This window comes from Salvelinus fontinalis, chromosome 23 (genome assembly GCF_029448725.1).
Source record: "Salvelinus fontinalis isolate EN_2023a chromosome 23, ASM2944872v1, whole genome shotgun sequence".
Lineage (NCBI taxonomy): Eukaryota > Metazoa > Chordata > Actinopteri > Salmoniformes > Salmonidae > Salvelinus > Salvelinus fontinalis.
This window is the reverse complement of record NC_074687.1, coordinates 38,574,291-38,588,733: the sequence shown is the minus strand read 5'-3', so window position 1 is coordinate 38,588,733 and position 14,443 is coordinate 38,574,291. Positions and strand designations below refer to the sequence as shown.

The 14,443-nt window shown below is 42.6% G+C and overlaps 1 protein-coding gene across 9 annotated transcripts in view; it reads left to right on the top strand.

Annotated features, from left to right (window-relative positions):
- The window catches only part of myo3b (myosin IIIB), a 104,533-nt gene that overhangs the window by 53,963 nt on the left and 36,127 nt on the right, over nt 1–14,443 (top strand). For 7 of the 9 annotated variants that reach the window (XM_055878774.1, XM_055878771.1, XM_055878768.1 and 4 more), the window contains 9 exons: nt 134–213; nt 6,945–6,965; nt 7,885–7,962; nt 8,258–8,463; nt 10,370–10,481; nt 10,611–10,773; nt 11,005–11,085; nt 12,612–12,708; nt 14,190–14,229. In XM_055878774.1, coding sequence (XP_055734749.1) covers nt 134–213; nt 6,945–6,965; nt 7,885–7,962; nt 8,258–8,463; nt 10,370–10,481; nt 10,611–10,773; nt 11,005–11,085; nt 12,612–12,708; nt 14,190–14,229 — 878 coding nt within the window. The remainder of the gene's footprint in view (nt 1–133; nt 214–6,944; nt 6,966–7,884; nt 7,963–8,257; nt 8,464–10,369; nt 10,482–10,610; nt 10,774–11,004; nt 11,086–12,611; nt 12,709–14,189; nt 14,230–14,443) is intronic. The other 2 variants (XM_055878770.1, XM_055878769.1) reach the window with 1 other exon arrangement.

Sequence of the window (14,443 nt, the reverse complement as noted above, 5' to 3'; positions counted from 1 at the left end):
ATCCTTCTTTAACCTGTCTCCTCCCATTCAGCTACACTGATTTGGGATCATAGTTCACCTGGTCAGTCTTATGTCATAGAAAGAGTATGTGGGATTGTATTGACTTGTTTCTTTGCTGTGTTGGTTTGAATAGGTAATCTGGCCACTTCCAGGGCGAGAGTCACTGCTGCCTCAAGGTCACTGCCACCCCAGCTCAGCTCAGGACGCAACAAGGTGGGCTCTCTCTCCCTTAAAGGGATACTTCAAGATTCTACATCCCCAGAGTCAGATGAACTCGTGGATACAATTTTTTGTCTTTGTGTGCATTTTGAAGGAAGTTGAGCATTGGCTCTCAAAATTAACTTCCTTCATACTGGATGCAGAAACCTAAAAATGCTGTCCATGAGTTCATCTGGCTCTGGGGAAGTATCCCGAAGTATCCTTTAAACCCTTTTAAGGGCTATTATTTCATCCAAGTTGAGACCATATCACTCTTTCGGCTCTATATTTGGCTGGCGTTTAAGCAGCGCTAGTGTTAAACTTACGTTATTTTGCAATTTCATCATGTAAAAACTGGCACACTGGCATTTTTTAGCTCTAACACCAGATTCGGCAATTTACCCGTCTTAAATCAGCTCGCTTGCTCTCAGATGGGAGGGGTGGAAATATTGTAGGTGTGTCCTTAAAAACATGATCCAAAATGCTAATTTCAGGCTGCGCTGGTCAGGATGTTTAAAACCAACCAAAAGCTGGTTTTAGCGGTAACAAAGTTGGTTATGGCATGAATTTTTTGACAGCGGAAATGCAGCTTATCCAGCCGTGACAAACAGCCCATATGCACATGGGACAAGATGTGCTTTTGGTGCCTGGATACTTCATATTTAGAAACACAAAACAGTCATGTTTTTTCCCCATTTCGATTTATTTGATTTAAAACCAAGCATAGCCCCCCTCCTCTCAATGAAGGCTGTTTTCTTTTTGTCCTAGCCAATTTAATCAAGTAGGCTAGTCAAGACCATTTATAAAGTGTTTGGCTCGCGAGACCACTTGGAGATAAATCTTAATCAGGAAAGCTTTATTAAAAGATCATGTTTGAAAGGAACAAAACAGCGAGCTGACATTCCCTTTTTAACAGTGAGCTGACATTCCCCAACTGTTTGTTTTTCGTTTAATTGTATTTTTTTTCACTGTACTGGTTTTATGGTGAGAACGTCCGTGGCACGCATGCAATGCAACTTCTGGAGAAGTGTAAATGCGATCTGTAAGATGGTTCCAATATGTATATAAAACATTATAAACTACATGACAGTATGTGGACACCTGCTCGTCGAATGTCGCATTCCCAAATCAAATTGTATTCGTCACATACACATGAATAGCAGATGTTATTGCGCGTGTAGCAATATGCTTGTGCTTCTAGTTCCGACAGTGCAGCAATATCTAAAAAGTTATCTAACAATTTGTCACGTTCCTGACCTATTTCTGTTAGTTTGTTGTATGTGTTAGTTGGTCAGGATGTGAGGTTGGGTGGGCATTCTATGTTTTCTGTTTCTGTGTTGGTTTTGGGTTGGCTGGTATGGCTCTTAATTAGAGGCAGGTGTTTGGCGTTCCTCTAATTAAGAGTCATATTTAGGTAGGCGTTGTCACAGTGTTCGTTGGGGGGTGATTGTCTTCCGTGTCTGTGTCTGTACACCACGCGGGACTGTTTACGGTTTGTTCAGTTTGTGTAGCCTATGTTCCTATTCGTGCGTTTTCTTGTTTTATGTAAGTACGTCGTCTAGGTCTGTCTACACCGTTTGTTGTTTTTGTTAGTTTAATCAAGTTCGTGTTTCGTTAATAAAATATGTCTGTTCTCTACGCTGCGCCTTGGTTCCCTCAATACTCCTCCTCTTCCGAAGATGAAGAGGAGGAGGAATACCGTTACACAATTCCACAGCAACTACCTAATACACACAAATCTAAGTAAAGGAATGGAATAAGAATATATACACTCCTGTCACAAATCCCTCCTGAACTTTCATCACGCACACCTGTCCCCTATTCCCACTGATTAGTACTTGTATAAGTACTCTCTGTTTTCCGTTGTCGGTCCGTTATTGTGACAATGTCCGTTGGTGCGTGTGAGTACCTGTGCTGTGTGTTTTGGGCTTTCGTGCCCTTATAGATTGCGCGGATGATTACGGGTCTCGTCCTGTGCGTTAATCATTGTGCACGTTTGTATTTGTTCGAGGTACCCTTCGCTCTTTTGTTTGGGTTTCAACCCTTTGTTTTTGTTACGGGTCATTTTGGATATAATAAAAAAAACTATTACGCATTCCTGCGCCTGTCTCCCGATCCTTTTTACCAACGTTGACAGAATAATCGACCATTAAGGGAGACAGCGGGAATGGCCCGTATGACGACGCTGCGACTGGTCCGTCCGGCGCCGCAACTTCGGCACCTGCAACTGGGCCGTCTGACGTCGCCACAATGGGTCCGTCCGACGACGCCACTTCAGCAGCCACAACCTAAAAAAAAAGATTAAAAAAATTACAAAAATTAAAAAAAAAGCCACAACTGGCCTGTCCGACACCGCCACTACCGGTCCGCCCGACGCCAATGCTACTGGTCCGTCCAACTTTGGCAGCGGCAACTGGCCCGTCCGACGACGCAACTTCGGCAGCTGCATTGGGTCCTGATCGAGCCACACTGCATTCCTGTGATCGTCATCGAGGCCGGTGTCGTTGCGCTGCTAGTGCAGCGCGTCGGGGGGTACTGTCACAGATCCCTCCGGAACATTCATCACGCATACCTGTCCCCTATTCCCACTGATTAGTATTTGTATAAGTGTGCACTTTGGTTTCCATTGTCTGTCGACTATTGTTACAATGTCCGTTGGTGCTTGTGAGTACCTGTGCTGTGTGTTTTGGCTTTCGTGCCATTGTGGAATGCGCAGATGATTACGGGTCTCGTCCCGTGTGTTAAGCATTGTGCGCATGTGTTATTTATTCGAGATACTCCTCGCTCTTTTGTGTTTTGTTACATGTTTGCTTGGTCTTCGTCCCTGTGACTTTACACGGCACGCCGTAATTTGGGCTTAATAAAAAAACTATTACTCATTCCTGCACCTGTCTCTACATTGTAGAATAATAGTGAAAACATCAAAACTATAAAATAACACATATGGAATCATGTAGTAAACAAAAACATGTTAAACAAATGAAAATATATTTAATATTTGAGATTCTTCAATTTGCCACCCTTTGCCTTGATGACAGCTTTCAACACTCTTGGCATTCTCTCAACCAGCTTTGGAGGTAGTTACCTGGATGCAATTCAATTAACAGGTGTTCCTTAAGTTAATTTGTGGAATTTCTTTCCTTCTTAATGCGTTTGAGCCAATCAGTTGTGTTGTGACAAGGTAGGGGGGTATACAGAAGATAGCCCTATTTTGTAAAAGACCAAGACCATATTATGGCAAGAACAGCTCAAATAAGCAAAGAGAAACAACAGTCCATCATTACTTTTAAACATGAAGGTCAGTCAATCCGGAACATTTCAAGAACTTCAACTGCAGTCGCCATCAAGCGCTATGATGAAACTGGCTCTCATGAGGGACACCACAGGAATGGAAGACCCAGAGTTATCTCTGCTGCAGAGGATAAGTTAATTAGAGTTACCAGCCTCAGAAATAAATTCTTCACTGACACATCTCAACATCAACTGTTCAGAGGAGACTGTATGAATCAGGACTTCGTGGTCGAATTGCTGCAAAGAAACCACTATCAAAGGACACCAATAAGAAGAAGAGACTTGCTTGGGCCAAGAAACACGAGCAATGGACATTAGACCGGTGGAAGTTTGTCCTTTGGTCTGGAGTCCAAATTTGAGATTTTGGTTCCAACCGCCGTGTCTTTGTGAGATGCCGTGTGGGTGAACGGATGATCTCCGCATGTGCATTTCCCACCGTAAAGCATGGGGGTGCTTTGCTGGTGACACTGTCTGTGAATTATTTAGAATTCAAGGCACACTTGACCAGCATGGCTACCACAGCATTCTGCAGCAATACGCCATCCCATCTGGTTTGGGTTTAGTGGGACTATCATTTGTTTTGCAACAGGACAATGACCCAACACACCTCCAGGCTGTGTAAGGGCTGTTTGACCAAGAAGGAGAGTGATGGAGTGCTGCATCAGATGACCTGGCCTCCACAATCCCCCGACCTCAAACAAATTGAGATGGTTTGGCATCAGTCGGACCGCAGAGTGAAGGAAAAGCTTCCATCGAGTGCTCAGGATATGTGGGAACTCCTTCAAGACTGTTGGAAAAGCATTCCAGGTGAAGTTGGTTGAGAGATGATTACATATGTGTTATTTCATAATTTTGATGTCTTCACTATTATTCTACAATGTAGAAAATAGTAAAAATTTAGAAGTACCCTTGAATGAGTAGGTGTTCTAAAACTTTGACCGGTAGTGTACATATAAATATATGGATGAGCAATGACAGAGCGTCATAGGCAAGATGCAATAGATGGTATGAAATACAGTATATACCTTATCTCAGCAAAAAAAGAAACGCCCCTTTTTCAGGACCCTGTCTTTCAAAGAAGATTTGTAAAAATCCCATGGTTGTTCAATAAACCATAAACAATTAAATGAACATGCAAAAGTAACAGTCAGTATCTAGTGTAGCCTCTAGCTGCATTAAGTACTGCAGTGCATCTCCTCCTCATGGACTGCACCAGATGGAACCATAAACAATGAAACAATTAATGAACATGCACCTGTGGAACGGTCGTTAAGACACTAACAGCTTACAGACGGTAGGCAATTAAGGTCACAGTTATGAAACTTAGGACACTAAAGAGGCCTTCACCAGGGGCGATGGTCGGATTCGCGTTTATTGTCGAAGGAATGAGCGTTACAACGAGGTCTGTACTTTGGAGCGGGATCGATTTGGACATCTCATCTCATCCTGACATGACCCTCCAGCATTACAATGCCATCAGCCATACTGCTCGTTCTGTGCGTGATTTCCTGCAAGACAGGAATGTCAGTGTTCTGCCATGGCCAGTGAAGAGCCTGGGATCTCAATCCCATTGAGCACGTCTGGGACCTGTTGGATCGAAGGGTGAGGGCTTGGGCCATTCCCCCCAGAAATGTCCGGGAACTTTCAGGTGCCTTGCTGGAAGAGTGGGATAACATCTCACAGCAAGAACTGGCACATCTGGTGCCGTCCATGAGGAGGAGATGCACTGCAGTACTTAATGCAGCTGGTGGCCACACCAGATACTGACTGTTACTTTTGATTTTATCCCCCCCTTTGTTCAAGGACACATTATTCCATTTCTGTTAGTCACATGTCTGTGGAATTTGTTCAGTTTATATCTCAGTTGTTGAATCTTATGTTCATACAAATATTTACTCATGTTAAGTTGGCAGAAAATAAACGCAGCTGACAGTGAGAGGACAATGTGGACTGCAAACAGGTTCAAGTTAACATATTTAGCAAAGATGGGAAAGGTCTACTGTACATTTTTTTATTTTGTTTCTGTAAGCTGTTTAACAAACTTTAATGGACTAACATTGGAATTGGAGTTGATTTCAAGTACATAAGTACCTTAAATACACAACTCAAAGCAACCACATATTTAGCTATGGAGCACGTTCTGATTGTCCAGTTAGGGGCCAAGCCTCGACACACCCACAACTTGTTTTTTCATCAAAACCCAGCCCTTGTGCGCCAACGCCAGCAACTGCGCCGATAATTGTGTTTGTGAAAATAGCTCAAATATTTCTGACACATCACCCGAACCAAAAGCACAAGATTGACGATTATGTTAGGTTTGTTAAAATAGAGCCCTGTTTATGAGTTCACGGGAATTACATCAAAAACAAACTGTAGAAATCAAACACAACATAGCATTCCCTTGTGACTGGCTATCCTCACTGTCTTGCTCGTGGTGCTGTCTATCTCCACGCTGTCTGGTAGTATTGTTCAGATTCAGGCAGTTGTGACTGACATTGTATTTACTTGAGCTGTTAGTCCATTGTAGCAGCTTGCGAGATCATTGAAAACGATTTGAATCGTTTGAACATTGAGAACGATTTGAGTCTAAGTGCACCATGCTCTACCCTTAACTGGGATCCCCCTGACACTATAAAGATCCATCGTTAAAAGCGGGCATATCTCAGTGTTTTACCCCATCAACAGCTTTTAGGAAGGAGGCTTTAAATGATGACTGCTGGTACGGATTTCTCGTACAATTCCTATTATAAAGAACAACATGTTGAATGGTAGACGTTTGATGGAACATCGTGTTACAGGCCTCTAGCCAAAATGAGGCCACAGTTAGGCCATAAACAATTACATCCTGCTGCAGCCCTATGAAAGGGTTATCTGGTTTTATATCTTCCCTATTAACTAGTGTAGTGAACATAATATATAATAAATAATCATGCTATATGCCATTTAGCAGATGCTTTTATCCAAAGCTCTGGGCTCCCGAGTGGCGCAGCAGTCTAAGGCACTGCATCTCAGTGCTAGAGGTGTCACTATAGACCCTGGTTCAATTCTAGGCTGTCTCACAACCGGGGGTGATTTTGAATCCCATAGGGCGGCGCACAATTGGCCCAGTGGGGTCCGGTTTAGGTTTTGGCTGGGGTAGGCCGTCATTGTACATAAGAATTTGTTCTTAACTGACTTTACTGACTTAGTGTATCATAAAAGTAATTATAAGAAAAATACTCTGTTGCTCTATTCATCTCTCACTGTCTGAACTAACCTATTTTAAAGGGAGCATGCAGTAAAATCATAATGTCCTGTTAAGATTTTGTCAATTGTCAAATATTGTATATTAAGAAATGACTCTTGATTTTTGGTGTTATACCCCTTAAGGGTGATTTCAGATTCTTTACTTCTTGTCTATCCTCTTATCGTTTCCTTTCATTCCATGTTTCTCAACAACACCTTCCTGTATTCAGTCTCCCAAATACTTATTGAAGGTAAGAACAGCCTTTGGTTGTTTTTTTACCTTCTACCTTATCTTGCATGACTTTCTTATTTTTCTCAGTTAATATTTTTAACAATATTTCTACTGTTTCCAATGGTTGGCTACTGGTATCGTGTGGAGGGGTTCAATTTCTCTGTGGTTTAACATTGTGACATTTTCATACACTCTTTGTAAAGCATCAAACCACCTTATGAGCTACACTACTATACTTACTCTGTGTAAAGAAAGTACATGGTAACGATGCGTCAAACTCTGAAATATGATTGATGTAAAATGCATGTTCTCCTTTGCCCAATCAAAATCTGTGGAAAGTTCTAAACAGTTAATAGATGAGAAGCTGGTAAAAGTTATCATTGCAAACAAATGGTTGAACTAGTGCAGACGTGTGGACGGCCCTTGTTAAAATACATTGGCAGAAGTAGTTGAACAGAAAGGGGATGATTGCTGGTACTTCTGTCTGAACAGCGTTCAACATAGACACTGTCAAGACATCCAATTACTACATGAAGTTGTTTCAGAAAATGTTTGACATACCTTTCCCCCTGTGCTAAGATGAAATAAAGTATTAAGATATGCACTTTGCTGTGTAGACTTACTATAAAATATTGATTGCGTCATTCATTTTTATGAAGCCATGAAGTGTGAGGGCCATTAGAATGCTTATATTGTGTCCTCGTTAATCCGTTGTTAGAAGGACTATCTGGTTTGAGATGGCAAGCCTCATTATACAGTGCAGCGCCAGCTGCAATTCTCCCATGCCCCTCAGCTGTACACATCCATTCTCTACACTGTTGGCTTTAAGTGTTTATGGTGCTGCTACCCTTCACAGACAACACAGTACAAGCAACAATGTACTGTATTCATGTCCATCCCATTGTGAGGAAGGAATTAATGGGACAGCTTGTGTTTAGGTGGACACCATGGAGATGATGCGACACCCTGAGGAAACCACCAACATGAGGAGACAGACAGTGGCCTCCTACTTCCGGGTATGTATCACCATCACCACACCCAACCATTCCGTTTCGGCAATGTTTTTCATTGACCTCTAATACAGTACAAAAATAGAAAAGGGTTTTAATTTCTGGGTTGATTTCTATCAACGAGTGAAGAGCGTGTCAGTAAAAATATTGTTTTGCTGACACAACAACAAAACAGCATCAGCACAGAATCTGTGAATTCCACGATGACAGTAGGAAGTAATGCATAATGCAAAGAATAATCCCTGTTAACTTCTTTGCTCCGCCCCCGTCGCCTTGCTTTGTCTCCTCACTGCGTTGGCAGTACTCCCTGATGGATCTGCTGTCTAAGATGGTGGTGGGTCAACCCCACTTTGTGCGCTGCATAAAGCCCAACGATGACAGACAGGCGCTACGCTTCTTTAAGGAGAGGGTGATGGTGCAGCTGCGCTACACCGGGATCCTGGAGACCGTGAACATCCGCCGCCAGGGCTACTCCCACCGCATCCTGTTCGAAGAGTTTGTTAACAGGTAACAACGGCAGTGAGTCCGGGCGCCGCGGCGCTAGATGTGCACGCCGAGTGCCGACAGAACCCCAGTGGTAGAGCAGAACACGTGCACTGTGTGTGCTACATCACACAAAACACGGCTTCCTTAATTAGATGGGAGTTAAAACTTGAGCACAGCAATAGGCTCACTAATTGGCAGTCATTAGTGATAGCGTAAGACTACATCCTGTTCAACTCACTTAACTAGGTGGGTTCAACTCTCTTAACTGTGTGGGTTCAACTCAGTTAACTGCGTGGGTTCAACTCTCTTAACTGGTTCAACTCTCTTAACTTGGTGGGTTCACTTCACGGGACTTGGAAATAAGGGCACAATTCAAACAGAGAGGAACTCTGAGGCTGACCATAGACATTTTAATCAATCTTTCTTTACTATTCATTAAGGGTTTGTTTTTATGTTCAGTGTCTCAGATATAGTCCATATCTGAGATAGAACCCCATTATTCCCCAGGTGGGTAATGAAGTAATGAAGAAATTGGGTTAGATACAGGATATTAGATAAGGTTTTTATTTGTTTTTCAAATGCCTGGCAACATCTGCCAGTGTGAGCATAATAAGAATTCCATCTATTGAAAAAAACAAGGATTTAAACCTTCCTCGACCCATCAAGAATAAAATACATACTCAAACTAGGTCCTTGGGAAAACGTAGGAAACCTACGTTTGATCAATTATCCTTTGAAAAATATTCCAGGCACCTCCAATGGGGTGCTTTAATATGATGTACACTTTAATTAGCTTGGGCTTGTGCTTGTGGCCTGTGTAAAAAGCAGTGGGACGGCTGGTTAGTTTCGCTGCTCTAGGGGAGCTTTTAAAAGATTGTGTGTTTAATTTAGCCGAATTTCAAGCAGGAAACCTTGAATGACCACATGTCGTTCTTCTGCCTGTCCCAATTCTCCGACATTGTTGGTGAGGCTATTTTAGTTTAGGGTTCACTTAGTTTGGTTTTAAAAGTGAGAGTGCATCACCTGACAATCGCCTGTTAACCCTCAGATAGAATGAATGTGTACGTGTAGGTGTGTGTGAGGAGGGGGGAGGGGCTAGATTCTCATTTAGCAGTGTTTAAAGCTACTGTCCTGTTGTGTTACTAGATTGATTTGACCTATCTATTGTTTGGAGTATAGGAAACCATATCCTGACATGTCCCTGGCTTTCAGCCTTGCCATTGAATCTATCCATTCCAAGCCAGGCAGAAATAATTCTGACAGACTGAATAGTTAAACTGCACCTTTAGTGCAAAACTGATTTAAATTTGTGCTCTCATATCAAAGACTCGTCTGATGTTGCGAAGGAGTGTGCTTTGTATTTACCATCAAAGAAAGAACAGGTATCAACAGGAATTAGAATGAAAGGCTGTAGGATGAGGTGGGGGGGGGGTTCAAAGACGATTTTCTTCCATCTCCATTGTTGTTTTTCTTTTCTTTGACCAACACCAGAACACAAGGAATGAACCAGCAGTTTGGGAGCCTTGATGTCCCTGAACAAACAGTTATATCAGCTCTGTCCTATGCGGGTGTTTTATAAACTGTGACAGGCGGGACAGTCAAGGGCCTTAGACAATGAAGTAGAGACATGCACTGGACCTGATTAACACAGATGGGCGTCATCTGTGTGGTGATTGAAATAAGAGTGCATAGTCCATTCAGAAAAGCTCAGACAATAGGCCTCTGTTAGTGACTCATGCCTCAGCGAGCCTCGTTTTCTTTGTGCACTGATCCACGGATGGCGATTGAATTAATTTTGATATAAATATATTTGGAAGTGGTATGAAAGGCACGTTTCTGAACTGTCTGAAAACACGGGAATCACAGCAAAAAAATCTGATTACATGTGATAAAAGTCCGATATCTTTCCCTCTCCCCGCTTTTATAGGTATTACTACCTTGCTTTCCGGGCTCACCAGATGCCTGACACCAGCAAAGAAAATGCCGTTGCCATACTGGAGCGGGCCAAACTAGAGAACTGGGTCTTAGGGAAGACAAAGGTAAAGTGATGATGATTAGCCAGGGGAAATTATAGTGATTCTTGTTTCAAAACATACGGATGGCATCGCAACTTTGTCCATGGATTGAGGTGCTTCGATGTTAAGCTCCCTGGGTGTACTGTATGCCAGGTGTTCCTGAAGTACTACCATGTGGAGCAGCTGAACCTGCTGCTGAGAGAGCTGATAGCACGGGTGATGGTGATGCAGGCCTACACCAAGGGCTGGCTGGGGGCGAGGCGCTACCGCAGAGAGAAGGAGAAGAGGAACCGTGGGGCCATCGTCATCCAGTCAGGTAGCCATCCACCTGGCCTAATCTGGAGGACTATACTTCATAAAAGAGATTAGTTTGATAACCACAGTGTGACCCATATAGGCCAAAAGAGCAATGCTTCAGAGGAGATAATAAGACCTCTGAGAGTTCATTGCCACCTGGTTGTGCTCTGTTTTGAAGTGGGGTCTCATGTTGTATGTGCCGACTATATTGTTTGACTGAGGTTGATCAGTAGCTTATTTCTCTCTGTAGCCTGGAGGGGCCACACTACCCGGCAGAATTTCAAGCGAACCAGAAAGGAGAGGGAAGACGCGGCTGTTTGCATACAATCAGGTGAAGCATGGCCGATGTGGTTGAATTGTTCTCAGAAGTACTCAACACACTAAATAGGGCACTTCTGAAAATTTCATGTACTTCTATATCCAAATTGTGTGCTTTGGAGTTTTTCTTTATATATTTTTAAGAGAAAATGAATACAGGTCTGAAAACCTTATGGTTTGATGAAATACCTTTTTGATCTCAATAATCAGCCCATGAAACCGTAATAATTAATTAATAATGTATAAGGAAAGGCTTTTGAAAGTTTGGGCAGCATTTGGTCCCCATGATTCAGAAGAACAGTGCATATTGAGATCCTTTTTTTCCTTTCATCTCTTTCCCAGTAAAGGCAAGAGAGGGGGGTTATCCCTTCTGTTTCCTCACAACTTCCTCTGTCAAATTCCCAGTCTATTACACTGCTCTCACATACCAGAAACAAGATGCCTTTTTATACTGTCAACCTTTTCATCTGAAATGTAAATTAATTCGTACTCAGTGTGCCTTGATGAAGATCAAAGTGGGCACATTAACCTTTGCGGGCCTCCCCCACTCCTTTGAGCCTCTCATTGGAGGACAAGGGACGGTGCCAAGAGGGGCAGGGGAGAGGAGGGCTGGGGGGGTGGAGACTTGGCATTGTTTTATGTGGCTCTCCTAAGGGCTGCCCTCATCTGGCACACGGAGCATATCAGTCGCCTGCACACCTTGTGTAAATGTCCTCCATTAAAACCCTTGTAAATAACACTGTGGAATAGGTAAACAGGTTTTTTGGTGTGAGAAAAGCCCTGCTGTCGGCCCTCGCTCTTTATCTCTTTGTAGAACTCCACATTGACGTGTTTGTGTGTGGGCGGGTGGGCTGAGGAGAAGGCCAAACCTGACATAAGTGGGGCCTCAGCCCCCCGACGGAACACTCCAACACGCTCACATTGTGTGTTCACTGCAGCTTATAGCCTTTGAGGTGGGCCGCATTTGCATTTTTTAAATAAACAGATGCCTTTCAAATGTATGAGTCTGGTGGCTCCTCAGATCTCAGCAGGACCTGGGGGGCATGCTAACCATCGATCAGATTAGACCATGGAAAATAGAGCTGCTCAACAATGTACTCCCAACATTCTTTTTCACTGTGTGTAATTTTACAACTAAAACACAAAGCCCTTTGACTGAATAGCGTGGCATGCTCTGTTTAGTGCCATCCATTAGGGTCCCCTTTTGTCATCACATATTGTTTTGAAAGTGAATCCCTCCTTTTTGGATTGATCGAAAAATGGATGCACTTTTGTACCACTAACTGGTATAATTGTTTACACTTGGATAACATCTTTGTTTACTAAATTGTAAGATACAAGGCTTTGTTAGTTGCCAGTCAGTAATTGCCCAAGCCACACTAATGAGTGTTCTTTAAACTATTCCAAATAACATCTTGTGTCCTTTTTCTTTGTCTTATCAAGTTTAAGTTGTGCAGTTAAGCATAGCTTAATACGCTGAAAATAATTTAAATCCCAGATAATAATGCATTGATGGTAGTCATATTACTGTATCCACAGCATACAGGGGCCACCGAGTGCGTAAAGACCATGGAATCCAGAGGCACAGATCTCACCCAGGGGCAGGAGGCCACACTGACAGGAACAATTATTTTGGGTCAGTTTCTTCATCCCTTTACCGGTGTTATATTTGATCTAAAACAGTTAGCTATGTTTTTGTCAGTGTGTGATTGTGTTGATGTATCCATTAGGCCCTAATGATAAGGATGCTCCAAAGTCTAGCCACAGACAGCAGGGTTCAGCTATCTCCATAGGGATGATATTCTGTGTTTCTGTATGTTTGTTTGTGGTTTTTTGTAGTTTTTTAGTGTTAAGTGTCTCTGAAGGCCATTAGATCTGAGCCTGGTGTGCACCACTGCCAAGCTCGTTCTCAAGTTGTTACAGAAGGACCTCCGGTAGAGACCACAGTCATGGGGCAAAGGGGTTTGCATACCAGTCACTCAACTTGAGCTCTACTACGCAGACCTCTTTCCTCCCCTCGTTAATGTACTGTTGTTTCAACCACTAGAGGAAGCTCCTCCTATTGCACCACCTCTCCTTTTTTATAAATGTAATAAATAACTTTCCACCAAGATAGTGCACTTGTCTGACCGCAAACGGGGCTGGGCTCTGAGCTGGTCTCCAGATGTAAGAGCTGAACACAGTTTGTGTTTACTCAGCGTATGGGCAGGCCAGTCATTAAGGAAGTATGTGTGAAGCAAGAGAGCAGCAGCTGAACAGCAGTACACATGGTGTCTGGCCAGTCCTGCTCACAAGTCCAACTGAGCTGACTGTCGCACTACTCTCCTTCAACACTTGTTCTTTCATTCAAGACCACTATTGATTCTCTCTTATTTGGAATATTATTGGTTTATTCCATCATCTTCAAATGTTAAGGGTATTATATATATATTTTTTAAGAAAGTAAATACATAGGCAGTACTTGGGTTTGGAAGTATATTGCCAACTGATGCACAGATCCCCCATTTTGTTGGAGAAGCTGAAATCTTTATTCATTTCGGCTTTTATTGAATTTGTCGGTCAAGGGCGGCAATGCATCTCTCCAGACTCAAAGACTAGATTTCCACATCTGAAAATATTATGCTTGTTGTATACCCGGGCTGAGAAGTTTTTCTTCTGGGAATTTTTTCTCCGTGTTTACAATCATATTCCTTGGTGAGAAAACTTCAAACCTCAACTTAACAATTCTGTTTAATCAGTGTTGGAATCACTCCATATAGATTTATTTTGACGAGATCTGGCCCATTTTCCCCTTTTTAAGATCTGTGGGCTCTTACCTACACGCTGTTACTTTCCCCTTTTATATCACTCAGTGCCTTGCACACTGTCTACGTTTGTCTATCTCCAAAGGTTTCTATTGCATCACACTGCCCAACCTGAATAATATTCCCCAGCTCTGTTCTGTTGCTCTACTGTGTGTTCAGTCGTGTGTCTATATGTCATGAAAGAGAGACAAGATGAAGGATGGTAAATCTTACGTAATAGTTTGTATATCATTATCTATGTTGTACCATGTGAAATCTATTTTGATAGGTGGTTTAGGATCAGTCCTCTAAACTCTCTTTTTGACCTTTGTAGGTATGATGGCAGAAACACTTCCAATGATCACAGAGAGAAGGTAAGTTTTTATCAGAGAAATGAATATTTTAGCATAATACTGTACTTCTACAAAGCCCATTGAACATAGATTATTCATTAGTTTTTTGAGTCCTTGAGACAAAAGACTTCTCTTGCTCCAAACTCCATCTCAATAGAGAGACAGGGTGGTACAGGAACGGGAGAATCAAAAGGCTGGAAATTCGCGGCTGAGAATAAATGCTTGCTGTTCCCGG